We start from the raw sequence: 26,655 nt of genomic DNA on the forward strand, positions 1-26,655 counted from the left end.
GAATCCACAGAAATTCCATTTCCCAACATTACATGTCCAATGAACGTTACTCTGCTAAGCCAAAGCTCACACTTACTGCACTTAGCATAGAGTACGTATTCTCTTAAGATCTGTTGCACCTTACTCAATTGCACTTCACGCTCTTCCGAGCCTTTCGAATACACCCATATATCGTCAATAAAAACTATGACGAAGCGGTCCAAAAACTCTTTGAACGTCCTGTTCATTAAGTCCATGAAGGTAGCAGGAGCTTTGGTTGGACCAAAGGGCATCACCGTGAACTCATAGTGCCCATACCGCGTCCTAAAAGCAGTCTTAGGAATATCCTCTTTCCTAATCCTTAACTAATGATATCCGGTCCATAGGTTAATCTTAGAGAACACCAAGGCTCCTTGCAATTGGTCAAACAGGCCATCAATCCTCGGCAATAGTTACTTATTCTTAATCATCTCCTAATTCAACTGCCGGTAATCGCTACACAACCTCAATGTCTCGTCCTTCTTCCTTCAAACAGAACCGGCGCTCCCCATGGAGACACACTAGGACGAATGAATCCTTTATCCAACAGTTCCTGTATCCGAACCTTTAATCCTTTCAATTCCGACAATGACACCTTTGGAGGCGGCTTCGAGATTGGCTCAATCCCAGGGCCAACTCGATAAGAAGCTCTACTTATCTTTCTTGTGGCAATCGCGGCAATTCCTGAGAAAAGACATCGGGAAAATTGCACACTACTGTTATGTCCTCCAGCTACACTTCCTCTATTGTCAAATCTACCACACTTGCTAGGCAACCTTGACAACCCTCATCCAACCACTTGGTTGCTTTTACTGGTAAAACTCATGGGATCGAGGTTCTTCCTCGACTCCCCACTAACTCGGATTTAGGGTATCCAGCCAAACTAAACTGAATCACCCAGCCACTGCAATCCATCACGGCATTTTAGTTTGACTAATCAATCCATGCTCACAATTACATCAAGATCCATTACTTAGACCTGTCCACAAATCTCATTATAGTCCTTCAGACTCAGTGATATCACCCGACTACGGAGATCCGGCTTCAATCCACCACGGAACCTCCGGCCCTATTCAATGGGTCCTTTACTACTTTTGGGGCAAACTGGATAACCTAGCAAACTCAGCCTCAAACAGGTCCACTATCATCTGTCCTTGATGGAACCTCATAAATTCAGCCAATTTCCGTTCTCGAGTCCACTCGGGGAAGTACTTGCCTTTGAAGGCCTCAACAAACACAATCCAAATCGGAGCGGTACCAGTAGGAAACACTCTTCCTCCGGTGGCTCCCTACCAATTACTTGCAATTCTTTGTAACTGGCAGACTGCTAGCGTCGCATTTTCCTCCTCCTTGCACCTCAATACCTCAATGGTCTTTTCCAATTCCTCTACCGAAAGTGACGCAACCTCGGGATCACCTTTTTCCCATCAAACTGAAGGAGTTTCAATTTCAGAAACCGCTCAACGAACTAATACATCTGTCTATTCGCATTTCCTTGACCTTAATCAGGACTTTCATTATTACCAATAGCAGCATCTGCAGCGGCCTCAACAGCCTGAGCTTTAGTGGCAGCTCGCTCTTGAGCCTGCCTACCTATAAGATTACCACACTTTCTCAAGTGTTCTCACGACACTATCCACTCGCGGGTCCATTGCTGCTTGGCCCTCAGAATTTGGTTGGCCCCTTATACCCCTACCTCTCAAGTTCATCCTTACAAGTTTCTATCAATACTCACTTACCTGCTATAATTCCACTCAAGAATTAGAGACCTAAACCAAGCTAAACCGGTCTAAGGTCCTAGGCAGGTAACTATCACAACTGCAATCAACCAGTCAGCATGCGGCTAATCACAAACAACACAAGACCTCAATCAAGGAGGTACACATACTTACCTCAGGTCCTTCCGCACCTGCACTTCAATCATCACAACCATCAATTCACTCAATCAATCAATCATCACAAACAATCTGGAGGCACGTATAGCTTATCCCGCCTTATGACTCGCTAAGGTCTCCCAAATTTCTACCCCAAGGTCTCTACTCCTTATCACTCCAAACTTCGATCAGTATAGATCGAGCTGTCCTCGCTCTGATACCAAATCAACACGTGATGTCACGCCCCGAACCCCATCGAGCACGCAACACACTTCTCTGGTCGAACATAGCGACGTCCCAAACAATCGCCGACCCAATTAAACTTATCAGAGATTTATCAATCAGTGAAAGCCACGATCAATACCCGGACAATAATAACTGGGGTAAACAGGGGAGATTAACCACATCTATTACTCATTCAAACTTATACAATATCCACAATTTACACGGCACAATATACATGAGCACACCGAACTTTTACTCTATAAACCACAGACGTTCAACAAAGATCAGCAGCCTGGGTATACCTATCACCAAAATAATACGCTTCAAAAAGCCTATTCCCAACCCCTACACTAGCCCCTACGCCCTCTGCTTGGCGTCCACTCCGAATCTCATTCCCTCTGAACCTCTTGCTCGTCTGCTGGGCACTCTACCACGTCATGGTCGGTGTGCATCGGTATCCCAAAACACTGCGGCGGCGGAGGAAGATTCATTGCTCAGGCCGGGGTTCTGAAAATGTTGGTTGAAACAACCATGAGATCGCATCTCAATAAGCACACACCCTAAACCCCACCTAGGCTATCACGTACCTCCAGACAATCACTAAACACAATCACACACATAATCAGCACAACGCAGGCACATCAATTATTCTTACCAGGGCCTATCCTGCTTGCACCCTGCACGTTAGTCATATTCACACTATATGCAATCACACGCATGCTCAATTCACGTTTCACGCATTCCCGCTTGCCTCATCACATTTCTTTCCGTACCACTCGCCAGTGACCCGCGTTACAGTACACGTCTCAGGTTCACTGCGACCAATTATCACAATACTTCAGGGCCCGCGTTACAGTACACGCCTCAGGCCATGTTTCTTGCCCGCATTGCAGTACACGCCTCAGGCTCAACATCTACCACCTACTGCGCAACCCGCGTTGAAGTACACGCCTCAGGCTGGCAGTTTTCCGATAATAAGAGAATTATTGCCCCGAGGTTTTGAAATTCGTGGCAAAATTCATGGGAAAGTTCCCACGAATTTTGCCACGAATTTCAAAAAAAGCCCGCCAACGTCGGAAATTTGAATTTCGTGGCAAAATTCGTGGGAAATTTCCCACGAATTTTGCCACTAAAATAGTATTTAGTGCAATAATTGCCCGGAAACTTGAATTTCGTGGCAAAATTCATGGCAAATTTCCCACGAATTTTGCCACGAAAATAGTACAAAGTAATATTTGCCACGAAAATAGTACTTTGTCACATTTGCTCGGAAACTCTAAATTCGTGGCAAAATTCGTGGCAAATTTGCCACGAATTTCAAGTATATAGGAGAATTAGTGCCCCGAGGTTTTTAAATTCGTGGCAAAATTCATGGGAAATTTCCCACGAATTTTGCCACGAATTTCAAAAAAAGCCCGCCAACGCCGGAAATTTGAATTTCGTGACAAAATTCGTGGCAAATTTGCAACGAATTTTGCCAAGAAAATAGTACACAGTAATATTTGCCCCGAAACTTGAATTTTGTGGCAAAATTCGTGGCAAATTTGCCACGAATTGCCACAAATTTTGTCACGAAAATAAAGATGTCTGGCTTCGCGGGCTTTTTTTGAAATTCGTGGCAAAATTTGTGGCAAGTTTCCCATGAATTTTGCCACGAAAATTGTACATTGTACAATATTTGAGCCGAGACTTGACTTTTGTGGCAAAATTCGTGGCAAATTTGCCACGAATTTTGCCACGAAAATAGAAACACATGTTTATATTCTTCAGCCGTCCACCTCGAGTCTACCGAGTAATTTTGGCCCAACCAAATCTCCTTCTCGCCGTCCTCATCGCCGTCCACCTCGCCGTCCTCGTCGCCGTCGAGTTCGCCCAGAGTCGACGTCGTCCTCCTCGCCGTCGCCGCCCTCGCCGTCCACCTCGCCGTCCTCCTCGCCATCCTCGTCGCCGTCGAGTTCGCCCAGAGTCGACGCCGTCCTCCTCGCCGTCGACGTCGGCGTCCTCCTCGCCGTCCACCTCGCCGTCGAGTTCACCCAGAGTCGACGCCGTCCTCCTCGCCGTCGACGCCGGCTTCCTCGCCGTCCACCTCGCCAGTGGACTAAATCCTCCCTCCTCCTCCTTCCCACACCTCCTCCGTGTGTACTCGGACGAAGGAATGGGAAGCTCGGTCCAAGTGAAACTAGCCCGGCGCGGTAGGTAAGCGAGCTCGATTCCTTGAATAAAATGGTGTCGCGGCCGTGATTCCGGGGTGGGGTGGTCGCGGCCGTGATTCCGGAGGGTGGGATTGCGTTCTCGGCTGTGTCTTTGGCTGGAATTTGCTTCTGCAGAGGAGGGATTGTGCTTTGCATTGTTGGGTGCAATTGGTTGCTGTTTTTTTGTTTTGTTTTTGTTGGTCCATGGAAAGAAGGTAGGCTTAGAGAGGAGGAGGAGGTCTAGTTCTACATTTTGCCTGCAGAATAGCTAATTCAGACCAGATTTCTCATGAAATCTAGCTTCTGCACCTGCTGATTTTGCACAACCTGCACTGTTGTTGATTTTTTTTAATGATTTTTCTGCTAAGATCTAAACTTAGGTAAAAGGAAGCTTAAACAGGGAACAAATTAATGGGTTGCATTCGTGGCAAATTTGCTTGTTGAACGTAATTTGTGATCTTTTTTCTAGGTATGTACTAGAACTTTGCGAAATGGGATATTCGGGGCATATATTTGCACAAATGTGGCATCAGACTTGATACTTGTTGTAATTCGTTTTGCACATTTAATATGCTTCCTTTTATTTTTCGTGGAATCTGATGTGGTCAAAATTTCAATAGATTCCTCCGACGAGGGCCAGAGATTACTATTTATCAGAGGCGATAGTCTGTTTGTTTCATTTTCTCAAGTTTATTTCTTGCTTTCTGAAACAAAATGGTAAGGAAAATGACTTTCTGTCCCTAATACATGTTCATATTTTTTAACATATTTGTCTAACCTTCTTACTTGTCAGTACAAACGTGGAGGTCACATGCGTGGTGCGGTTTCACAAAGAAGACCAGGCCCTTCCGCTTCCTCATCCTCGTCCCCGTCCCTCTCCTCTTCCCCTGCCCTTTCATCTAACCCTCAACCACTACATGTTCATGGACAACACGGACACATTGGCCCATCCTCCGACCCTCAACAACATATTAGGGGAGAACTTGGGGACATGCGAGCTGAATTTACTTCAGTTCCATCTCCTTCAGTTCCATCTCCTTCGATTCCATCTCCTCCGGTTCCACCTTCTTCTTCAGTGCAACACTCAAATGATGAAGAAGATAGCCAATTCATTATATGCCCATGTGGAGATTCGTAAGTACTTCATTTTTTTACGTATATGTAAATTATGGATGTAAACAAAATTGTCCATGTTGCGAATTATCCATATGCTTCATTGTCTCATTGTTCATATTGTTATAACATGTTTTCAGATTCACGGATTCTACGTATGTTGTGAGGGAACTTAATAGAATAGTCAATAACTGTTGGATGGGGCAATTTACTACTTTCAGCAGCGCTCCTAAAGAAGTAAAGACTTTGTGGTGGAATGAGTTCAAGGTTAGTGTTGTCCTTCTATTTTCTCACAAACTAAGTTCGGTGTAGCATACTGATGGTCAATAATGAATTTTGTCACGAATTGTCTGGTGCATTGTAATGGATATGTGACTTGTGACCCTCATAATAACTTTCAGTTGCTTTTCTATTGATTGTAGCGTAAGTTCATGTGGGATGAAATGGAAGAGGATGAGGTTAGAAGAATTTTTAAGAAGAAAGTCGGTGATCACATGCGATATGTGATAAATAGAGCGAAGAGAACAAAAGAAAAGCCGGATTTCATTACAGCTGACAATTGGACGGAAATTACGAGAACTTGGGAAACTAAGAAGCATAAGCAAAGGTGTGAACAGAACAAGAAGAATCGAGCTTCTAGTTCTAGTGACGGGTCTACGTCTGCCACATATGCTGGGGGCTCTGTCAGCATCGAGGAGCATAAAAGAAGAATGGTAAGTCTATTTAAACATGTTGATTCATTTAATTCAATGATTACTCATTTATGTTTATATTTTGTAAGCAGATGAATTAGGGACGGAACCCACATTTACAGCTACATTTGAACGCACATTTCAGAAAAAGAATAATACATGGACTGGCGCTCAAGCAAAAGCTATTAAGGTATGTAAGGTTATAGTTTGGACTTTATGGAAACTAGAATGAAAATCATGAATGTTTTTAATATTTATGGTAATATATATGAATTTATTTTCTTTCCATCTATATTGTTAATATAGGAAAAATATGACAAACTTTTAATGAGCACTGCTAGTGGTGATGGTGGTGGTGATGATGGTGGTGGTGGTGATGGTGTTGCTGTGTCTGAGCCATCGGTTGACAGTATGGCATTATGGGTGGAGGCAGCGGGTGGGATGAAAGGAGGAAAAATATTTGGGATGGGATCCTTGTCAAGGATGTACAAAACGAAGGCTGCTGCAACTTCACCTTCTAATGCAGCTGTTTCGAGGAGGACACGACATGAGGAGCAAATGACCCAAGAATTGAGCCAACTGAAACAGTTGCTTGTACAGAAGGACGAAGAACTGAAGCATTTACTTGGACAGAAGGACGAAGAAATAAGAGTGATGCAACAACAAATGCACATTATCATGCGACACCTCGACATCGATCGCAATGAGGTTCCTCCTGTACCTCCTATTAATCCAATAGGTGATGGGCATAATGATGAGCCACACAATGATGCGGCGATTGGTGATGATGATGATGATGATGCTGATGCTTTTATTGTCAGTCCTTCCTAGTTCATTCTCTTCGGGGCCGACTAGTCGTTGTGGTCATCCCCTCGCGGCGAGCTGCCTCGTCAGTCCGAGGACAAGCTTCAGGTGATGTCCTCGTCTCTCGGCTTTAGGAGTTAGAATTGTGACCTTGCTGCTGGTTTCATATGTTCTTCTAATGGATGTGAAAGTTGACTTATATTCAAATGTAAGAACATTGGTCCTTGAACGTTTTTTTTAAATCCTCCTACTTATTTTTTTATAGCTAGTTCCACGTCCATGCATAAATGCTTTTTTTATATTTTGGACAAATTCGATATCTTTATTTATGTATCCATATTTCATCAGGTGTCGATAAAGGTGACTGTTCCTGATGTCCTGCCGAGTACCAAAGCTGCCAACGTTTTATGGTTGTCCCGCGTCCTTTCAATGTTTTGAAAGTATTACATGATGTTCATTAGTGCTTAGCTACCTCTATGTATTATGAGATTGAATATCGAATACCATCATGTGAGACTTTGCAACTTATACATTGTAGAAATTAATATTGCTGCTAATTAGATTTAAAATCGAAATTGTCCCTAAACAAAATTCGTCGCAAACTTAGCGACGAATTTTGTCACGAATAGATTTCGTCGCAATTTAGCGACCCAAAAAAAAAACTTTCTTGGCAAACTAGCGACGAATTTAGCCACGAATACAGTTCGTGGAAAATTAGCGACGAATTTTGTCACGAATAATTACCGACAAATTTTGTCACGAATTATTGGCGACGAATTTTGCCACGAATAATTAGCGATAAATTTTGCAACGAATCATTAGCGACGAATTTCGCCATGAATTCTTTTTCGTCGAAAAAATTTGCGACGTCGCTAATTTTTTTTCGTCGCTAATTTCGTGGGAAATTCGTTTTGCCACGATTTTTGCAACGAACAATTAGCGACGAATTTTGCCACGAATTTGTTTTCGTAGCAAATTACCAACGAAAATTGAAATTTTTTGTCGGAAAAATTCGCGATTTCCTACGATTTTTGCAACGAATAATTAGCAACAAATTTTGCAACGAATTTTCCCACGAATTTTGTTTTCGTCGCAAATTACCGACGAAAATTGAAATTTTTTGTTGCAAAAATTCGCGACGCGACAAATTTTTTTTCGTCCCTAATTTCGTGGGAAATTCGTTGTGCCACGAATTTTGCCACAAATAATTAGCGACAAATTTAACCACGATTTTTACAACGAATAATTAGCGACGAATTTTGCCACGAATTTTGCAACGAACTTTGCCACGAATTGGTTTTCGTCGCAAATTACCAACGAAAATTCAATTTTTTTGTCGCCAAAATTTGCGAAAAAAAATTTGCGACGAATTGTTTTGTTCGTCGCTAATTTCGTGGGAAATTCATTTTGCCACGAATTTTGCCACGAATAATTAGCGACGAATATTGCCACGATTTTTGCAACGAATAATTAGCGACGAATTTTGCAACGAATTTAGACACGAATTTATCTACGAATTTTGCCACGAATTTGTTTTCGTCGCAATTTATAAATTTTTTGTAGCAAAAATTTCCGACGCGGAATTAGCGACGAATTTTTTTTCGTCGCTAATTTGTCGGAAATTCGTTTTGCCACGAATTTTACCACGAATAATTACCGACGAATTTTGCAACGAATAATTAGCGACGAATTTTGCAACGAACTTTGCAACGAATTTAGCCACGAATTTTGCGACGAAATTTTTTCGTCGCAAATTACCAACGAAAATTGAAATTTTATTTCGCAAAAATTTGCGACGACGAATTTTTGTTCGTCGCTAATTTCATTGGAAATTCGTTTTGCCACGAATTTTGCCAAATTTTTCGTGGAAAAATTCATGGCAAAACCCTTGTTTTTTTGTAGTGAAGTTTTCCACCTCCAGTTTCAATGGTGTTCACAGCAGTTTCGATGTCAAATCTATGCTCGTTCAACGTGTTTTAGTTACAAGCTTTGGCGCATCGCATTGGCTACAAAGCTCGCTCTCACAGGTATCAGATCTAAGTTTTTTCAACATGTTTATGTTGTCTCCGTACAGTAATGGTGTTGGGGACGCCGAACCTAGGCGCACACCGCTAAAAGGAAAAACCGTAACTATAGATGGAGATCTCGGCATGTGCTTATCATTGATGATGCTATATGATTCGGTGATCGGCCGCCGATTCTTTCGCTTGGATGCAGTTACAGATCTGTTCTTGAAAGACGAGCGAGTAATTATCTCTACCACCCATACTCTAATGATATGCCTTGATTTCTGATTTTCGGTTTGTTTTGGAGTTTTGTGGGCTTGCTTTGTTATTGTGACTTTTGAGATGTCCTATCATGTATCATTTCGGTAATGGATGGAAATTTGTTTTGACCAAAAAAAAACTATGAGCTAAGATGAGTTCTTTAGATAAAGAACTATCACCTATCTGTATGTTGACACCTAAATTTTGATTAATCATTTAGAAATTAATTGCACAGAAAATTAGGAATTAATCTTTAACCCTAAACAAAAATGTTAAAATTATATTGCTTAGCATATAGTTTAGTTGCATTTTGCTTCGGACCGGCGGTGGTAAAATAAACCCAAATCAATTGTGCAGATTTGGCCCGGACATCAAGCCAAACTCGACCAGGTTAGAGAGCATTGTGGCCAAAAATTTCAAGGCAAGACGGGCCTAATTGAGCTTAATTTGATCATATTCCAGCCCATTGAAGTTTAATTACAAGTTGGCCTTAGGTTATTAGAGCTCATCACATTGAAAAAGGGCTTAATTTAAGCCCGCGATAGTGAGATAAACCTGAGTTAAAACCATAAATACATAGTTATGTCTCTGAATTGAGAGGTCGGCAACATTGTTCTCAAAACACAAGAGTGAAACAAGTGAGGAAGAGAGAAAAGAGAGGGGGAAGTCACAGCCAAACCCGAAGGCCGTGACCCCCTCCCTCTCCGCCACGGCTCCCCGATCCGCGACCCAGCTGCTATTCTACCACACCAGAGATCTTGCTACCCTGCACTCCCTAATCTGTTTGTGCCAAGCTGACCCCAACTCTAGCTGCTGCTTCCCGCGACGCTTGCTGCTCCGTCACAATGCCAAGTTAATGAGAAGTATTAACCACATGAGACATGCTGAAACACGCTCCAATTAATCCAGAATCTTAAAAAAATTTATGCAAATCTGGTTTCGGCATTCCTTCAAACACATTATGAACGTCTGAGGTGAGGATCTTATATGCAAAACTAGAGTAATTTTTCGATTCCATAATATGACATTAGTAGAAATCCATACCAAATGGCGAAATAAGGTAATGAAGAAAAATGGCGTTGGATGGTGTTCAATGGCGACCATAACAGCTCCAACTAGACTCAAATTGACGATGAGGAGAGTTGTGATTGCAAAGACGAGTGAGAAAGACGAGTTGGATATCGCTGAAGGGCAAGAGACACCGAGAAGTAGACCCCAGTAGGAGCGTTTCCCTTGAGAGACCTGATTCGATGCTGCTGCAAAAAAATGAAGTTCGAGGATGTGTTGTTCTCACTAGGAGAGAAGACGAGGTCACTAGATGTGACGCTGATTGGAGCAGATCGGCAGGATCCGACGACCGAAGCTCAACTATGCGATTAAGAGCAACATGAAGACCAGCAAGGAGGGGAAGATAGACGACTCAATGTTTAATATAAAAATCTGATATGGACTCGTTTGTAATATAAAAATGCCAAGTTGGATAAAAAAAATTAATTATAAAAGCCACGGAATCATTTTGATCGGAATTTCTCGTCGGAGGCACTTAAGTAATCGTTTTATATCCGATTTGGCACATAAGTGATCCGGCAAAAACTCTTGGCATTAAAGTGAGCGCCGTACATAACTTTTGACACTTCTAGTATTCTTCTGCCTACTTTTCAAGAAAGTTTCTACAAGACAGTTATATTCCTATTATTGGCTTTAATGGAAGTATTGACTTTAAGACATAATGTCTCACATAAGAAGACAATGACCCACTCTCTTTTTTTGCATAAGGACACAAAAAGTGCCAAAAGTTTCATACGGCGCTCACTTTAGTACTAAAAATTTTCGCAAGCTCACTTAAATGCCAAATCGGAGAAAAATGATCACTTCCGTGTCTCCGGCGAGAAATTTCGATCAAAAATATTACTTGGCTTTTATAATTAAACTTGGGAAGAAGGACACTAGAAGTGTCAAAAGTTGTGTACAGCGCTCACTTTAGTGCCAAAAGTTCTCGCCGGCTCACTTAAGTGCCAAATCGGAGAAAAACAATCACTTAAGTGCCAACGGCGAGAAATTCAAGCCAAAATTATGTGGCTTTTATAATTAAAAAAAAAAGTTAAGTTCGCATATTTGTTAAAAATCCAATCCGCATGGATTTTTGCCCCTCTCTCTCTTGCTTTGTGTGTGCTTTTCGGCTCCATTTTTAGCTTCCTCAAGATCATCATTGACCTCTCTCTCTTGATCCCTCATTCTGGGTTTGATTCGCTTCAGCGTCCTTCTTCCTACTTCAGTTCAGTAGATTTGACAGTGCGATCGCTTCTTCGCCCCCAATCCCGACACTTGGGGTTTGTCTCTCGGCAATTGCTAAGGTTTGTCATACTTCGCCGACTTCGGAGAGCTGCTAGATCTTACGAAGAGTTGACACAAATGCCAGATTTGGGTGAAAAGGTTAGTGGCCGCACTGATCGGGACTTCATGCGAGACCATCTCGTCGAGATCTCGAAATTCTTGCGTTGGTTAGGCGGCTGAAATCGCTCGATTTGGTTCACTATTGTTGTAGGGATCGACATATTGTTCCAATGGAGCTTCGATGGAGAGGAAGAAGACATGCGTCGATTAGCTCCTGCCCTTTTTGTTTCTTGTCTAGGGTTTTTTTGAATTTTATTGCTTTGCGGTGAAGTAATGATCTTTGGGGATCTGTGGGATCACGAATCGATGGTATTTGGTGCATAGGTGGAAGAGCCATCTTTTATTGTTGAAGACGATCACGATCTCCGCGATGATCATGCCGTTCCTAAGTTCTCGACGATTACTGAATTCGACTCCCCTCTGGGTACTGTCTTCTCAGTATCTCCGTACATTGTGTTTTTTTTTTTATTTGCTAATTTGTCTGCGATTCTGAAGTTGCTCCAATGCGTGTTTCTAACTTCATTTCTTTCATAAAACAGTGTCTCTTATTGCTTTCGAAGAAGAAAATTTACGCCCATTGAAATTTTTTTGAATTATGTTAGCTTAAAAGTTGGCTAATATTCCATTTCACAATTAAGGAAGCTTTATAAGCAATTTCTTTTTTGAGCTCTTTAGGGTGCGCATGAATACCATTCTGTGCCCGAGCGCTATTTTTGAACAGAAATGATTTTTTTTTATTCTGTGCCCGGAAACAATTTCTGAGTATTTGAAGGCGTTTGATAAATGTCCAAAATTTCTATTCCTAGAGTAGAAAAGAACAGAAATGCGTTTGGTAACTACACAAAATTTCTGTTCCCAAATAATATTTTAATAATATTTTGAATTGCTTAAATTTTTTTTTTCTTTTTACTTTCTTCTTTGGCCATGGCCGGTCGCCGGCGACCGGGCCACGCCCGGGCCGGCGAGGGCGTCACGGACCTCGCCGGCCGCCGTGGAGGCGAGGGTCGCCCTCGCCGCGAGGGCGAGGGCTGGACCCTCGCCGCCGGGCGAGGCGGCCTCGCCGGAGCCGGGCGAGGCCGAGCCTCGCCGTCGCGACCCATGGCGGCCGACCTCGCCGTGGGTCGCGACGGCGAGGCTCGGCCTCGCCAGATCGGGCGAGCCGAGCCTCGCCGTCTCGGGCGAGGCCGACCTCGCCGTCGGGACCGACGGCGAGGCTCGGCCTCGCTCGATCTGAGCTAGGCGGCCTCGCCTCCGCGGCGGCCGGCCCTGGGCGGTGTGGCCGGTCGCCGGCCGCCGGCGGCGGCCGGCTCGGCCAGGGAACAACACACAAAATAAGAAATGAAAAAAAAGAAAAAGAAGAAAAAAAACTGATTCTCAAAATTGTGCCGAGAAACAAGAAGCAACTTTTTTTTTATTTCTTGTTTCTCTTCCAAAACTGTTTCTCGGCACAAATTTTTGCAAAAATGTGCTGAGGAACAAAAAGTTTACCAAACGCATTTCTGTTCCCAAACTATTTCTGGGAACAAAAGAACAGAAATTTTCACTATTTGGCACGTTACCAAACGGGCCCTTAGCCTTTCTGCTGATATGGAGTTTCATTGGCCCACAACGGGCTTTAGATCTGTCATGTTATTATTAGTTCTATACTTGTAACTGCGGCCTCTGTCAGTTTTGGCCTAAAAAGGGGCAAAAAGGCCCTCTGGAGTTGTCTTTGGCAATGATTCTATCCAGAAGTGGAGATAATACTTTGTTTAATCCCTTTTAATATAGTATATTTGGGATTTTGTGGGAGACTTGTAGAAGAAAAGATCACGAGGAAGGTCAACATGGAGGGAAAATGCATTCAAAATGTTTCATCTCAAGACTTGAATGATTCTGACACTAGTGAAGCTCCCCTTGAGGTTGAGTTTGTCAATGTGATGGAGAATGATAAGCCAGCAAAGATTACTTCACCGCTCGATAGTTGTTTTGATTTTGACGCAGCTTATGATCGATTTGTGCTTTGGTCCTGCAATCTCTATGCAATGCATGCAGGATCAGGGAGCAGGAAGAAGAGGCAAGCCGTGATTGGCCTAAACAAGATCGGAGTGGAGATTAAGAAGGCAAAGCGCAGCAACAACAACAACGGCAGTTCCTTGAAGCGGAGGGTCTTGGCCTAGGGAAGAGAAGTGTTGATGCACAGATTGATGGGATTGATATTGTTAAGTGTTGAGTTGAATGTTTTTGTTTGGTGGGAAGCCAACCCCTGGATGTTGGGATGTTCTAGTGCGTTATTCAAATTGACCAAATGTAAAGACTAAATTTAATGTTAATGGACTTTATTTTGTCTATGTTTTTGCCATTTCCATATATTACTTTTGGTTGTGCTGGTGTGTTAGTTTTGCTGGTTGTGCTTGCACCAACTATTGTATGTGCTAGTACAAGCACAAGATTCACCAGCTATGTGTTGTCGGTGCAAAGTTAATGCTGGTGCATCTTGTGGTGCAAAATTTTGCTGGTTGTATCTAAAATCAGTATTTAGAACAACAATGTCGTCACCAATCATCAATTAATAACTTAGATTTTCAGTGATTTACGAATAGGTTTCGTGGACGGAAATTGGTCTTACATTTGGCCAGAACAAGACAGGAAAGAGAAGAATGAAATTACCTTGTCGAGTAAGGGTTCTCAACTGCGCTTATTGGTCGAGCTACACGAGGTGGTGCAGCTAGTTACTGCTTGTTTGGGCCGGTGCTTGGCACTGAAATGATCACTTTTAAAAAAAATTTGGCGCTCAAACGATCACTATTGCAACTTTTAAACAACGTCGTTTAGGGGTTATATGCTGACTAGACACGCCGGCGAGCCACGTAGGACTGAGAAATTAATAAAATATAGTTATGTCGGATTTTCGGCGATTCAAATCGGAGTTGGTACTTAAGTAATCGTTTTTTTGAAAAGGTGGCACTCAAGTGATCCGAAAAAAACTTTTGACACTAAAGTGAGCGTCGTACACAACTTTTGGTACTTCTATTGTCCTTCTTCTATTAAACTTGAATGTGAGTTGGCAATTTTTTTATAAAAAAAAAAAGTCCATGCGGATAATAAAAACGACGCAGCACCATCCAACGTGGCTGGGTTGTGTAAAAGCAACATCGCACCACTCTCCTAGGTGAAAAACAACGTTGCACTTGAAACTCTCAAAGTGGGGCTCGGAGGTTCCACCATCGTTCAACGCTCGACTCCCAAGCCAAACGCCTCCCTGTGACCATCATTCGCTCGCTGTCGCCCTGCCACTACGTTTGGTTACCACTGCACCAGCGAGTTTCGATTTCCATCCGCACTTTGCCCGGACATCGTTTTGCAGAACCTCAGTTTCGTCCTCACATTCGTCAATACTTGTTCGTGCATCCCCTGCCACCACTGACACAGCAACAAATTTCCAATAACATCAGCAACCAATAGACGAGATTCAGCAATCCCGGTAGGGCTCCAACCCTTTAAATCAGTCCCTGCCACAGTAAATCAGCCTGGTCCAGAAGCTCCTGTGATGTCACCCCCATTCTAGCAACACCGGCGGCCGATCAAATCCAGGCGGTTATAGGAATACCCCAGCATCTCTGGCCTGATTTGGAGTGTTTTGGCCTCGCATATGCAGCGTTATTGTGATTTGGGCACAGGTTTGCACCAATTACATGAAACTTGATACACTCCTAATACTCCAGATCCTCGTTTGTCACTACGCAAAACGTTAAAATGTGATTTGGGTCGATTTGGAAAGAATCTCTATCGCCACATTCTGTTTAAGTAAATATAAAATTATGAATTTTGCAGCAACTGCTTGCGCATACTTTACTTCACACAGTTGACCAAGAATAAGTAAAATAATGTGAAGCTACGAATCTCCAACGGTTGCTCGAGTGTTAAGCACGTTCCTTCTTCTCGCTCCATTTGGGTTTGAATCACCACATTTGCGCATTCTTTTGGGGACCACTCCTGGAAGCGCAGATCCGTATGTCTTCGGTAATTGCTGCGTGGAACAAGGGACGATGATTACACCCAATAGGGAATTAGTAGAGCGTTCGAAAGAGTCTCGAACACTCAGTTTATATAAATATATCAAGCTGGGAGACGGCCATGCTGACTTGAAGTACAGGGAAGCATAAAAAAGGGCCAAAACAAACAGACAATAACAAATGGGACATCAGATTCGTAGCATGTGGGTTGGTACTGGTAACAAGCTAAGGAATCTGGTCACATTCCTCTAATCCAAAGAACCGGCGCAAAAAAGGGTCTGTCCATGTGCTCTTGCCCTTCAACCTCTCCTATATATTCATTATCTTCCCTGTGTCCGAACACCATTCTTGATACTTTCATACATTTATTTCTGGGGGAAAAAAAAGGGAGGAGAAAGCAAATGGGAAATTGCTTGGTGAGTAACAAAGTCATTGCTCAAGATATTGCGGATGAGGTTTTGCAATCCAAGTTGGAGCCGGCAATACGAGTAGATGGAGGCAAGAACAAGAACGAGAAGATAAAGAAGAGCGTGAGCTTCAAACTGAAGGAAGACGGTGATGAAGTCGTCAGAGAGAACCGACCCCGTCACGGTGATTCCCGCGAAAGCGGGGTCCTGAGAGTGAGAGTGCTGGTGACAAAGGAGGAACTGAGGCAAATACTCAAGCACACCCAAGATCACAAGTTTTCATCTGTGGAGCAACTGCTGAATGCGTTGCAGCTGAGAAACAGAAGCATATCGGAAGTGAGAATAGGCGACAGAAGGTTCGACGGCAACAACCGGAGGCCGCGTTTGGAGAGCATTCCGGAGGGTCGTTGAAGTTTTAACTTGTCAGTGTTTATTTCGCAAGCAGCTAACATGTCTTGCTCCTGTGTCTCTGTGATCCAAGCCGTGCCTAGGCTAGCTATGTCGTCTCCCAAGTTAGTTCTTAGTCTAGGAATGACAGAAACAGAACCATGGAAACACTCGAATTAGTCTGTGAGTTGGCGCTTTGTACAACCGCTAAGGCTAATCAATGACTAGTCGATTGATTCAACCCTGGTCTTTGTTGATATGTTCCTCTTGTTTCGATGCTGTTCGTGACTTCTGCAGCACCGGCTGTAATGCACTATTAATTTGATTTGCTAGGATATGTATTGTATTAGTCCATGTGAACGTAAAAGCAATTGAAGTATATGGTAGTTCAATCACTAGATGTTGTGACTCGACGAGCATTGCGCATTCCACTCCCTTTATAATTGAATTGGCTACCATACATGGTACAACCATCGAAAGCAAAGCCGAGACTCTGTTCTACTGATGATACCAGGGATTACCATTGACGCAGAGAATGTCACTGATCTGTTCTACGAATGGGAGGATACCTTGAGGCTTGGCCTTGCATATGTCGTCCTTTGGTAACCACGCAGCTGCTGCAACGAAGCCAGGAATGGTCCTTTCCCCAGAGTGATTGCCCCTTCGAATGTCAATCAAATCCGCCCTGATTTCAGACGGCACGTCGAAACTTGTAAGGCGAACAAATTCTTTTGGGCATGAGATGGGATTACATTGGTTTGATGCAATAGAGCCGAGTTACCAACCAGCTGTATCTGGTGAGTACTGCCGGCATATCAGGGGGATGACCCAGATAAGAACGGCCATTCATGTAATTTCCTCATAATCCTATTTGTACCGTACGTTTTATTTCGCCATATTTCAGGATTATGCTCAGATTATACTTAGTCGTGCTTCATACTAAGTTCTCAAATTGGAGCTGAATTTTCCTGCGCTTTGACATGGAAGAACGCATGCAGCCAAACTAATCGCAATTCACAAGTACTAGACGGCAAAACTGACCTAATCACAACAATGCTTATCGATTTTGCTTGCTCTTGTTTTTTACACATAACTTACAGAAAAGCCGGTTTTGTTGCTAAAAGTACTTGCTATTGCTGATTCGCACTCCGAATACAGAGAACCGCAACCATCACAAATATATAACTCAGATTGAAGTTGACACGGCATTCACCGGTGGAAAACAACAGGGGCTCCACCATTTAAGAACATGGAAAGTTGAAAAGAGAAACGCAATTCTAACTCCAAATGCAGATCAAATAAGCCTGCATGTGCGGAAGTTCTCAAAAACTTGTCCCATGATAGGGATGTTTCTTTGTATTCGAGACATTATTTTCCTCTCAGATTTTACAAAGTGAAACGGCTCCCATGCCGGAGCAAGCTGCCTGCCAACAATTCTGACTTTATTGGCTAGTAAGATTCCTAATGACGTACGGGAGGATTCCTCCATGGTTGAAATACGCCAGCTCAACCTGAAATATAATCAAATTTTGAAGCTTTAACCATACAGAAATCATTTCTGAAATTCTCTATTTTGAAATCGCTAGGCAAAGTACCTAGACAGGCTGCATAGCTCTGAAACAGAATATAGTCAACACTACCTCTCAAATTTTTTTTCTAATTTTTGGCCAAAATACTACCTCTCAGGCATGACGGGAACATATTAAGGAGATGAGACGGGAAGTACCTCAGTATCGAAGCGGGCAACACAGGTAAAGGATTTGCCCGTGTCAGTTGTGACAGTCACGTCTTGGCCAGGCCTAATCTCAGCAATATTGCTCGGGAGGTCAATAGTGTAACGCTCGTGACCAGTCAATCCTAATGTGTCTGCGTCCTCACCAGCTTTGAAGCAGAGTGGAATGATACCCATACCCACCAAATTACTCCGGTGAATTCTCTCGAAACTTTTTGCAATCACTGCTTTGACTCCCTGTTGCATATTATATTAGTCTCGAGGATAAGACAGTGCCAGTGGAAAAATGAAATAGGCTTGTAACACTGCAAGTAAACTCACCAGTAGCATGGGCCCTTTGGCTGCCCAATCTCGGGAGCTTCCACTACCGTACTCTGCTCCAGCCAGAACAATAGTATCATGTCCAGCAGCTTTGTATTTCTGAAATTACACCAGAAAAGACGGGTTTAGAGATTCTCATCATTCCGAGAACAGAATTGCCTGTTAAGAAAGTATTTCGAATAATTCCAAGATATATAAGAACCTATTTTACCAGCAATTATCGAAATCACAGCAGCACAGCATCTTCTTTTCAATACAGATGTTGCAAAATATCCGATCACTCCAAGCTATGAAGCGAAAATACCAATTCATTTTAGGGGATGACAAATACAAGAATTACAATTTCATTTTAGGGAAAATACCAAAAACATATCTTCTTTTTCACCCAACGACCACTTACATACCTTTATATTTTAAAATACCCAACACATATCTCATTGAGTTTTACCTTTGGAGATCACTTTGCATCTTCACATCAATTATTTTTAAGTCCCTTTTTCGGACATGCCAATATATTTCCAAAAATGCTCATCCCAATTCCTAAATTCTCAAGGCCACCTTAAATACTCAAACCAACTGAAAATTAAACCACCCAGATCATAAAATGAGTTTGCAAGAAGAGGCAATTTGGTCTTTCCATTGTGGGGTTTGCTTAAAGGTATGTAAATGGTATACACAAAAACAAAGATAAGGTGGCAATTCGATAAAAAATGAGATGTGCTTTTGGTGTTTTCCCTTCATTTAAATAGCAACACCTACAAGCAAATAGTCAATCATATTTTAAAACAGTTTTAAATAAGCACAAGCAAATGAAGGATATAAAATTTACAAAGCATAGAGAACTCCCAGAAACTTACCATTGCTGCGTCAAACACATAAAGCTTCTCTCCTGTAGGGATGTGAACTGTCTTGGGACCCACTTCGCCATTTAAAAGCTTATTAACAATACGAATATTGGCAAAAGTTCCCCTTGCCATCACTTCGTCGTTTCCACGTCGACTTCCATATGAGTTGAAGTCTTTGCGGTCCACCCCACGCTCAAGTAGATATTTAGCTGCAGGACTGTCCTTCTGGATGCTTCCTGCTGGGGATATATGGTCAGTCGTAATACTATCACCAAAGTTCAGCAAGCAGTATGCCTCTTTCACTCCATGGGCTCCAGGAGGATCCATGGTCATGCCCTTAAAGTACGGAGGCTCATGAATGTAGGTAGAGTTGGGGTCCCATTTGTACATGGTCGTAGCAGGAACAGAGAGCTGGTTCCACATGGGATTGCCCTTTGTGATAGCTTCATAAGTGCTTTTGAACATTTCCGGCAGAACACTTGATTGGACAACCTGAAAACAAGGGAAACCTTAGTTAGACTCGCACAAACCCCAACATGACTTGCTATATCAAAATTATAATATATTGTCTACCTGTGCAATTTCCTCTGTTGATGGCCAGATATCTCTGAAGAAAACACTCTTACCATCCTTCCCTGTTCCAATTGGCTCTTTGTCGAAGTCAATATCAACCTGGGATCAAGATATAAAATCAAATGCTGGCAGTACACAAATATCCCTATGGGATGACGCCAATGATCGCTCAAAGAATTATAACTAGGATCAGAATTCAAACCAAAGAAGAAAATCGATGTGCCCGGTAGGATCCACACTAAAAATTATAATAATGAAAAAAGAACTTGCACAAGTGTTGACACTTAGAAACCCAGTAAGAGATCTCCGAACTGAAAAGTCCATATGAAAAGAGGATTCCCCTTTGTTTTTATTTGAGAAAAAAAAACTTTTAATTTATAACTTCAATCCTGAAAACAGTTTTCCCTATTTTTATTTGTAAAGTGTTTGCAAAATACTATACTTGAGAATGTTTTCCTTCTTAAATTAAAACAGAGAATGTCAAAAACTCAAAAACCCTAACAAGTTATTATTCATTATATACATGAATTTAATAATTTTACACATTGCCATCAATTATCATTACATACCGTGCCAGCAAGAGCATAGGCAACTACTAAAGGAGGTGAAGCTAGATAATTAGCTCTAGTCAACGGGTGAACACGCCCTTCAAAGTTCCGATTTCCAGAGAGCACGGCAGCAGCAATGATATCTGCATGGCAGTTAAATAAGCCATTTTAGATAATCTAATCAATGATGTCCAGAAGCGATTGCTTATGTAACTGCTTGAACAAATGAAGCTCAACACTCGGCAGCATGACATCTCCTTGCAAGAGAACATTTAACAGTACCATTTTCTGAGATGGCAGAGCCAACTGATTCATCCAAGTCCCCAGAATTTCCAATACAAGTAGTACATCCATATCCAACAATGTTGAATCCTTGCTGATTTAAGTACTTCTGCAGCCCACTGCATCAACATCAAAGATACAGAAATCAGGTTGCCTCCTCATTGCCAATATAAAGATATTCTACAACACTATGCTAACTTATCCCAAAATTGTACCTCTTAAGTAGATACTTAGTAACAACACCGGAGCCAGGTGCAAGACTTGTTTTGATCCATGGCTTGACCTGGTGTCACAATTCCGGTCACCAACAAGAATTATCAATAAACAGTAAAAAGAAGCTTGATCCTGAAAAAAGTACAGAGTATAGAGATGCACAGTGATTATAATCACAGCGAACCTGTAATCCAAGTTCACAAGCCTTTTTCGCTACTAGAGCAGCTCCAAGCATGACGCTGGGATTCGATGTGTTGGTGCAGCTAGTAATGGCAGCAATCACAACACTCCCATGCTTGAGTTCAGCTGGCCGCCCATGGAATGAAAATTTGGCCACTTTATCTTGTGATTCTTTGGGTACAGCAAAACCCTGTATTACCACAAAAACAAACCAACATTATATTACAGTCTATGTATTCCCACCCAGGCTTCAAAAACAAGCAAGCATAATATTATATCCTATGTATTCTCACCCAGCTTTAAAGAAATTCCAAAAAGATTTTGCATCAGTTTGATTCTGCAAGAATAACAGCTTAGGCAGGCTGTAAATTCAGAAAATAATGCCTCCCCGGGAAAAGTAAATTAGGAAGATGAGCCTATTGCCTATATCTACAAAATTTAGTATGGACGAAACGACAATGGCTTTCTAATCAAGATGTCACGGGATGTCACAGAACAAGATTAAAATGACTGCGCTCAAATGAAGATGGTAGATTCTACTTCATCAGAAAAGGAAAAAATGCAACATGAACTACGAAGCAAATCTCTAACTTAGTCTGATAGCAAGAGAATTTCTGTTCCTGCATGTTGTACCATTACGGCAGCTTTCCATGTTAATGATCCAGTCAAGGCAATTAGAAGAAAGAACTAGTAGGACCTTGCCTCCAACTGATTATGAAATCAAAGGTAGCTGTTCATTAAGGAAACTAACCTTGAAGCCAACTTTATTATCAAGACAAGAATGCCAATCAGCCTTCATAACTTTCAAAGGAACCCGATCATGAGGTCTGGCAAGAAAAGGCGACGAAAATTAAGGATGTTACACACTGAAACTAAATGTGGATTACAGATTAAAAACATTAAACCATGCAACTGGCATGAATTTGTGGAACCAAGATATGGGGTACCCCCCTGCGGGAAACTTATACCTCTTAGGTCCTGAAATACAAGGTTCAACATCCACAAGATTCAGCTCCAGATAAGATGAGTAAACTCGTTCTTGTTGAGGCTGCAATTGGGAATAGTAAGTAGGCAGTTACTTCTAACAGCTTCCACCCGCTAAGATGCAAGTTCGTAGATTTACCTCATTATAATCAACAAACATATTATTTGCACGTAGGTAAGCTTCTATCATTGCCACCTGAAGGGACCATACGAAACAATTAAGCACTGCTGATACTTTCAGGACACAAGCTTCAGTCAGAGAAGTCAATTACTCACAGTCTCATCACTTCTTCCAGTCAACTTCAGATACTGCAGAGTTACATGGTCAACGGGGAAGAATCCCATGGTTGCCCCATACTCAGGAGACATATTTGCAATGGTAGCCCTGTCAGCTAACGATAGCTCTCCCATACCATCCCCTGCAAAGCACATTCAATCTAAGACCATGTGTACAACTAGAGGAGAGACAAACCAAGCTAGGATGAAGCTATGGCAAATATCAAGTTACCATAAAATTCAACGAATTTGCCAACAACTCCATGCTTCCTCAACATTTGAGTGACAGTTAGGACCAAGTCAGTGGCCGTGACACCATCACGCAACTTCCCAGATAATTTGAACCCAACAACACCAGGCAACACCATGCTCATGGGCTGTGAAAGGTTAACAAATATTATGCAAAACGTGTTAGAAACAATTATGTCCTCAATGAATAAGAGAACTGCGGAAACCATAACCATAAACACATTATAATGATTAGAACAATACACTGCACTGAATTCAACATAGATAGAAAATTTAAATTTTGCAAAAAGCTAAGAACAACTGGAAACACAGAGAAAATGCTGGAAACATTTCACAAAGTTTGCACAACAGTCTGGAAAGACATCTTTTTGAGTACTTGAGGGAAACTCGTGAGAAAATGGTAAATAAATGGCGAGTAAATCAATAATCAACTCTCGATAGTCATTAGAAAGTAGCAAGTGGCACGTTCACACACATGATGGTCATCACCACAATTAAGAGGCTATAAGAGGAGTGAACCATCACTAGCACTTAATATCCTACTGTAATTTAGATTTCACTTTAAATGAAGCATTCCCAAGGTCAGAAATCATGCATTTACAGAGAATGAGATTGCTTAGATCTATCAATAACATACCTGGCCAAGCATTGCTGCCTCAGCCTCGATACCTCCAACTCCCCAACCAGCAACTCCTAACCCATCAATCATGGTTGTATGGGAATCAGTTCCAACAACGCTATCAGGATAAAGCATGCCATCACTGTTGAAAACAACCCTTCCAAGATATTCAAGGTTGACCTGAAATTTCAAGTTTCCATCATATTCAGGTTAAAAAGAAATAAGTTCAAGACACTTCCATGACATCCTTACAAGCAAACAAATCAGTAAGTGTCCACCTCAATCCAAACAAATGTCAAAAAAAAAAAAAATTTACAAACCAATGGCAAAGATTAGTTGTGCAGTGTGACATCAATCTACTATCTTTTTATAGCCTCCAGCATCATTTCCAGACTATCTATAATATACCGATCTTAATATTTCTCTTACATCAAGTAAGTATTCATAGATGTAATAAAAAAACCGAGCAATCTTTCACAGCTTTAAAAATCGAAAAAATCATTAAAATCGAACTAGAACTTCTTAAGACATAGAGGCAGGCAACAATAATTTACGACGGAAGAAACAACTTAAAAGATGTAAAGATTCAGGAGATCTTAACTTTTAAAAGTACAATGCACAATAAAACCGTAGGAATTCAATCCTAAATTCATTTTCTCATTTTAAACATGGTGCACGAATCATGACATAATGAGATATTGCTTAGTATTCCTGCCATTGTTTTCGATTATGCAAACATAACCAAAGTAGAGGCCATGATGCTAAGAGCAAAATTTTAAAGGAACTGTTTCCAAAAGGTTGGTGGCATAAGTTAGTTAGAGGCCCCATCATAGTAACATAACACAAGCTAATACGCACTTTCTGCATTCATATACAGCAAATTCGACCAATGATGGGAAATGCAGAGTAAAAAGATTTAAGAAAATGGACACTGTAAGTGTCCAGTCAAAGAAGGACTGTAAAGGACAGAACACCATGAATATTGGATGACTGAAATGTCAAAATAACATGTGAAGTACCTGATGCACAATACCAGAACCAGGAGGAACAACAAGCATGTTGCGAAAAGCAGTGGACCCCCATTTCAGGAAAGCAAATCTCTCGTTGTTTCTCCGGAATTCAAGCTCCATATTTGCCTGGACAGCATTTTCTGACCTTGCAACATCAACTTGGACCGAATGATCAATCACCAGGTCCACAGGAACCTGCACAAAGAAAAAATAGTTAGTACACCATCCAGAGATAGGCTCACGAGTTTAGAAGGTCTTCTTAAGCTAACTTATCAGTGTTTAAGCTGGAAACATAACTTTATGGGAGAATGAAAGAGATCACACGCACCAAGGGATTAATCTTATTTGAATCACTGCCAAGGTTGTTCATGGCATCACGCATGCAAGCTAGATCCACGACCGCAGGCACGCCGGTAAAATCCTGGCAAAAGAAAATCCTTGTAAAAAACAATAAAATTATCGCACAACAAGTAGATCGATTGGAACAAGGATTACCTGCAAGAGAACACGAGCTGGCTTGAAAGGAATTTCAACTTGCTTAGGAGAACTATTTTCCCAGTCAATAATTTTCTCGACATCCTCTTTTTTAACTTGGAAGTTGTCACAATTACGGATAGCAGATTCAAGAAGGATCCTGATAGAGTATGGCAACTTGTCTGTTGTACCATAAGAACAAAATGCAAGGCACATCATCAGTCTTGCCACTCACAATAAATGGGTACTCAAAATGATTCAAAATCAAGAGTCTCCAGTAATTTCCAATTATAAGATTGATTTTTCTGGTCTAGCCAAGTCGATGAAAACTTTGCGAAAACCAAAAGTTCTGAAGGAAAAAAGAAGGATAAAGAAAGAACGGATAATAAAGCAGGAAAGAAGCATTATCATAGACAAGTCTACAACAGGATAGCAATGTAATCGGCTACTAAATTATGCAGAATTTGATGCAAAAGGAAAATAAGAAGATAAATAATTTATATGCAGGTAAGAGCACGCTCGAGAATAATACCTATCCTCGGATCATTTAGAGAAGGAAGGCTGTAAAATTTTCCAAAATGGCCACCTCCTGCCTTCGGTAGAGTAGTTAAGATCTCCTTGAAAGGATTCTCCGAAGCTGCAAACGAGCAGACGATCAGCAGAGTTACATCCCCACAATAAATAAAACTTTAGAACAATGTAGCAAGTCTAATTCCATGATGAGAAGAAAAGTGATCGACACTGACTCATGTGAAAGCTATTCTGGATGCAGTCTTCCCTAAATATTCAACCAATGGACGTATACAAGAAGAACTCGACGATCAGCACCCACTAGCATCTCTCAAAGTAATGCAAGGCATTGGACACTTCTAACCAGCTTTTCTTTTAGCATCATTCTTCTTTCGGGGCGATCAGACAAACTATGAGAGCATAAGGACTCCAATGTTTACTCTTTCAATTAAGACGACCGAGAGTCAACTTTGAGATCCACGGTCGTGCTTTCCCTTTAATACTAATCTTTCTCGGGCTAAACACCAAACTCAATGTTCGCTGTGACTGAGACATGAGAACTTCTTCACAGACATATCCAACAAATGAAGGGAAAGGGACAGACACTTTTCACGGCATCATTACCCAAGAGAACAAACAAAAGACCGACATAGACAGATAGTTTGATTTCATTTTCGCCATCTACTCGGGAGCAGCTCGTATAGGTGATCGGTAGTTTCGGACTCTCGCATAACTCACAAAAATCAATGACGATTTCGGCAGCTCCATTCCATTTCCCAACGTGAGGACAGCGCCACAGATCGAGCCCAAACAAACTTCGACCAACCAGCACGACTCGTAAGCTAACTCCAAGATCATCGGAGACCGACAGGGGCGGAGCAGAGAGAGTTTACCCATGGTGGCGAACTTCCGCTGGAGGCGCTCGATCACGGGGGCGACGGCCCTGATCTGGGGGCGGAGGCTCAGGGGCGACCTCCAGTCGACGCCGTGGCTCCACCGCGGCACGGAGCCCCGGAGCGATCGGACCGCGGAGTAGAAGCTGAGCGATCGGCACCGGTCGGCCAGGGGCGCGGGGCGCGGGCTCGGGGCGGCCAAGGTCCTGGAGGCGGAGGCGGAGGCGGAGGCGGAGGCGATGGGACCGCAGAGGCGCGCCCTGGAAGCTCGGAGGAGCGAGGAAGCCGAAGCCGAAGCCGAGGCGCTCGTTATATACATGGCGACGCCCACCCCGCGGCAAAATCACATAAATGATCGAAGCCAATAATTTCTGGCGACGAGATAAGGATCGTTGCAGAAGAGAGAGAAAGTGAGGCGGGCTGGGGGTCGGGATAGAGAGAGAAAGTGAGGCAAAGGACAAAAAGCTCGAATGGTGGTTATGGAGGAGGAGGAGGAGGAGGAGGAGGAGCAACTAGCGTCCACGGCTTCTTCTGCGCTATAATATGATTCGAAGGTGACAGAAGAGAGAGAGAGAGAG

General features: G+C 42.3%; 3 protein-coding genes across 6 annotated transcripts; 2 read left to right on the plus strand and 1 right to left on the minus strand.

Annotated features, from left to right (window-relative positions):
• The first annotated feature begins 11,340 nt into the window (after positions 1-11,340).
• Positions 11,341-13,928, plus strand: LOC130134716 (uncharacterized). Of its 3 annotated transcripts, none has more exons than XR_008814248.1 (3): positions 11,341-11,618; positions 11,731-12,008; positions 13,620-13,928. XR_008814248.1 is itself a non-coding variant. In XM_056302344.1 (3 exons), the coding sequence occupies exons 1-3, from the start codon at positions 11,598-11,600 to the stop codon at positions 13,736-13,738; spliced, it is 480 nt and encodes a 159-aa protein (XP_056158319.1). In that variant the 5' UTR covers positions 11,341-11,597; the 3' UTR covers positions 13,739-13,928. The 3 variants fall into 3 exon arrangements, 1 of the variants encoding a protein (XP_056158319.1); XM_056302344.1 differs by having other exon boundaries at positions 11,904-12,003; positions 13,380-13,928; XR_008814249.1 differs by having other exon boundaries at positions 11,358-11,425; positions 11,904-12,008.
• A 1,861-nt stretch (positions 13,929-15,789) lies between these two features.
• LOC115680778 (uncharacterized) lies at positions 15,790-16,760 on the plus strand. Its single transcript, XM_030604615.2, has one exon. It carries the CDS (start codon positions 15,859-15,861, stop codon positions 16,390-16,392), a length of 534 nt encoding a protein of 177 aa, XP_030460475.2. The 5' UTR covers positions 15,790-15,858; the 3' UTR covers positions 16,393-16,760.
• Positions 16,761-17,625: 865 nt separating this feature from the next.
• LOC115680706 (aconitate hydratase, cytoplasmic) lies at positions 17,626-26,655 on the minus strand. Of its 2 annotated transcripts, XM_030604532.2 has the most exons (20): positions 26,078-26,651; positions 25,207-25,311; positions 24,696-24,856; positions 24,529-24,621; positions 24,210-24,395; positions 23,209-23,370; positions 22,555-22,699; positions 22,323-22,465; positions 22,186-22,242; positions 22,031-22,110; positions 21,814-21,889; positions 21,067-21,252; positions 20,885-20,952; positions 20,670-20,788; positions 20,409-20,530; positions 19,840-19,938; positions 19,279-19,758; positions 18,422-18,520; positions 18,095-18,337; positions 17,626-17,879 (listed from the first exon to the last, which is right to left on the minus strand). In XM_030604532.2, exons 1-20 carry the CDS (start codon positions 26,394-26,396, stop codon positions 17,811-17,813), a joined length of 3,012 nt encoding a protein of 1,003 aa, XP_030460392.1. In that variant the 5' UTR covers positions 26,397-26,651; the 3' UTR covers positions 17,626-17,810. The 2 variants fall into 2 exon arrangements, with proteins under 2 accessions (XP_030460392.1, XP_056177514.1); XM_056321539.1 differs by lacking the exons at positions 17,626-17,879; positions 18,095-18,337; positions 18,422-18,520 and adding an exon at positions 18,810-19,176 and having other exon boundaries at positions 26,078-26,655.

Source organism: Syzygium oleosum, unplaced genomic scaffold (assembly GCF_021117445.2).
Source record: "Syzygium oleosum isolate NSW1041296 unplaced genomic scaffold, Sole_v2.1 Sole_v2.23, whole genome shotgun sequence".
NCBI lineage: Eukaryota > Viridiplantae > Streptophyta > Magnoliopsida > Myrtales > Myrtaceae > Syzygium > Syzygium oleosum.

What these genes read in the sequence shown, in the direction of transcription:
- LOC130134716 (XM_056302344.1), top strand. Translation starts at nt 11,598, where the DNA reads ATGCCAGATTTGGGTGAAAAG. An exon ending in TGCCAGATTTGGGTGAAAAG is followed by an intron (nt 11,619 to 11,903) that starts GTTAGTGGCCGC and finishes TTTGGTGCATAG; the next exon opens with GTGGAAGAGCCATCTTTTAT. An exon ending in TGAATTCGACTCCCCTCTGG is followed by an intron (nt 12,004 to 13,379) that starts GTACTGTCTTCT and finishes GGAGACTTGTAG; the next exon opens with AAGAAAAGATCACGAGGAAG.
- LOC115680778 (XM_030604615.2), top strand. Translation starts at nt 15,859, where the DNA reads ATGTGCTCTTGCCCTTCAACCTCTCCTATATATTCATTATCTTCCCTG.
- LOC115680706 (XM_030604532.2), bottom strand. Translation starts at nt 26,396, where the DNA reads ATGTATATAACGAGCGCCTCGGCTTCGGCTTCGGCTTCCTCGCTCCTC. An exon ending in GTTCTGGTATTGTGCATCAG is followed by an intron (nt 23,371 to 24,209) that starts GTACTTCACATG and finishes TTGAAATTTCAG; the next exon opens with GTCAACCTTGAATATCTTGG. An exon ending in CCAAAGGGCCCATGCTACTG is followed by an intron (nt 18,338 to 18,421) that starts GTGAGTTTACTT and finishes AATATGCAACAG; the next exon opens with GGAGTCAAAGCAGTGATTGC.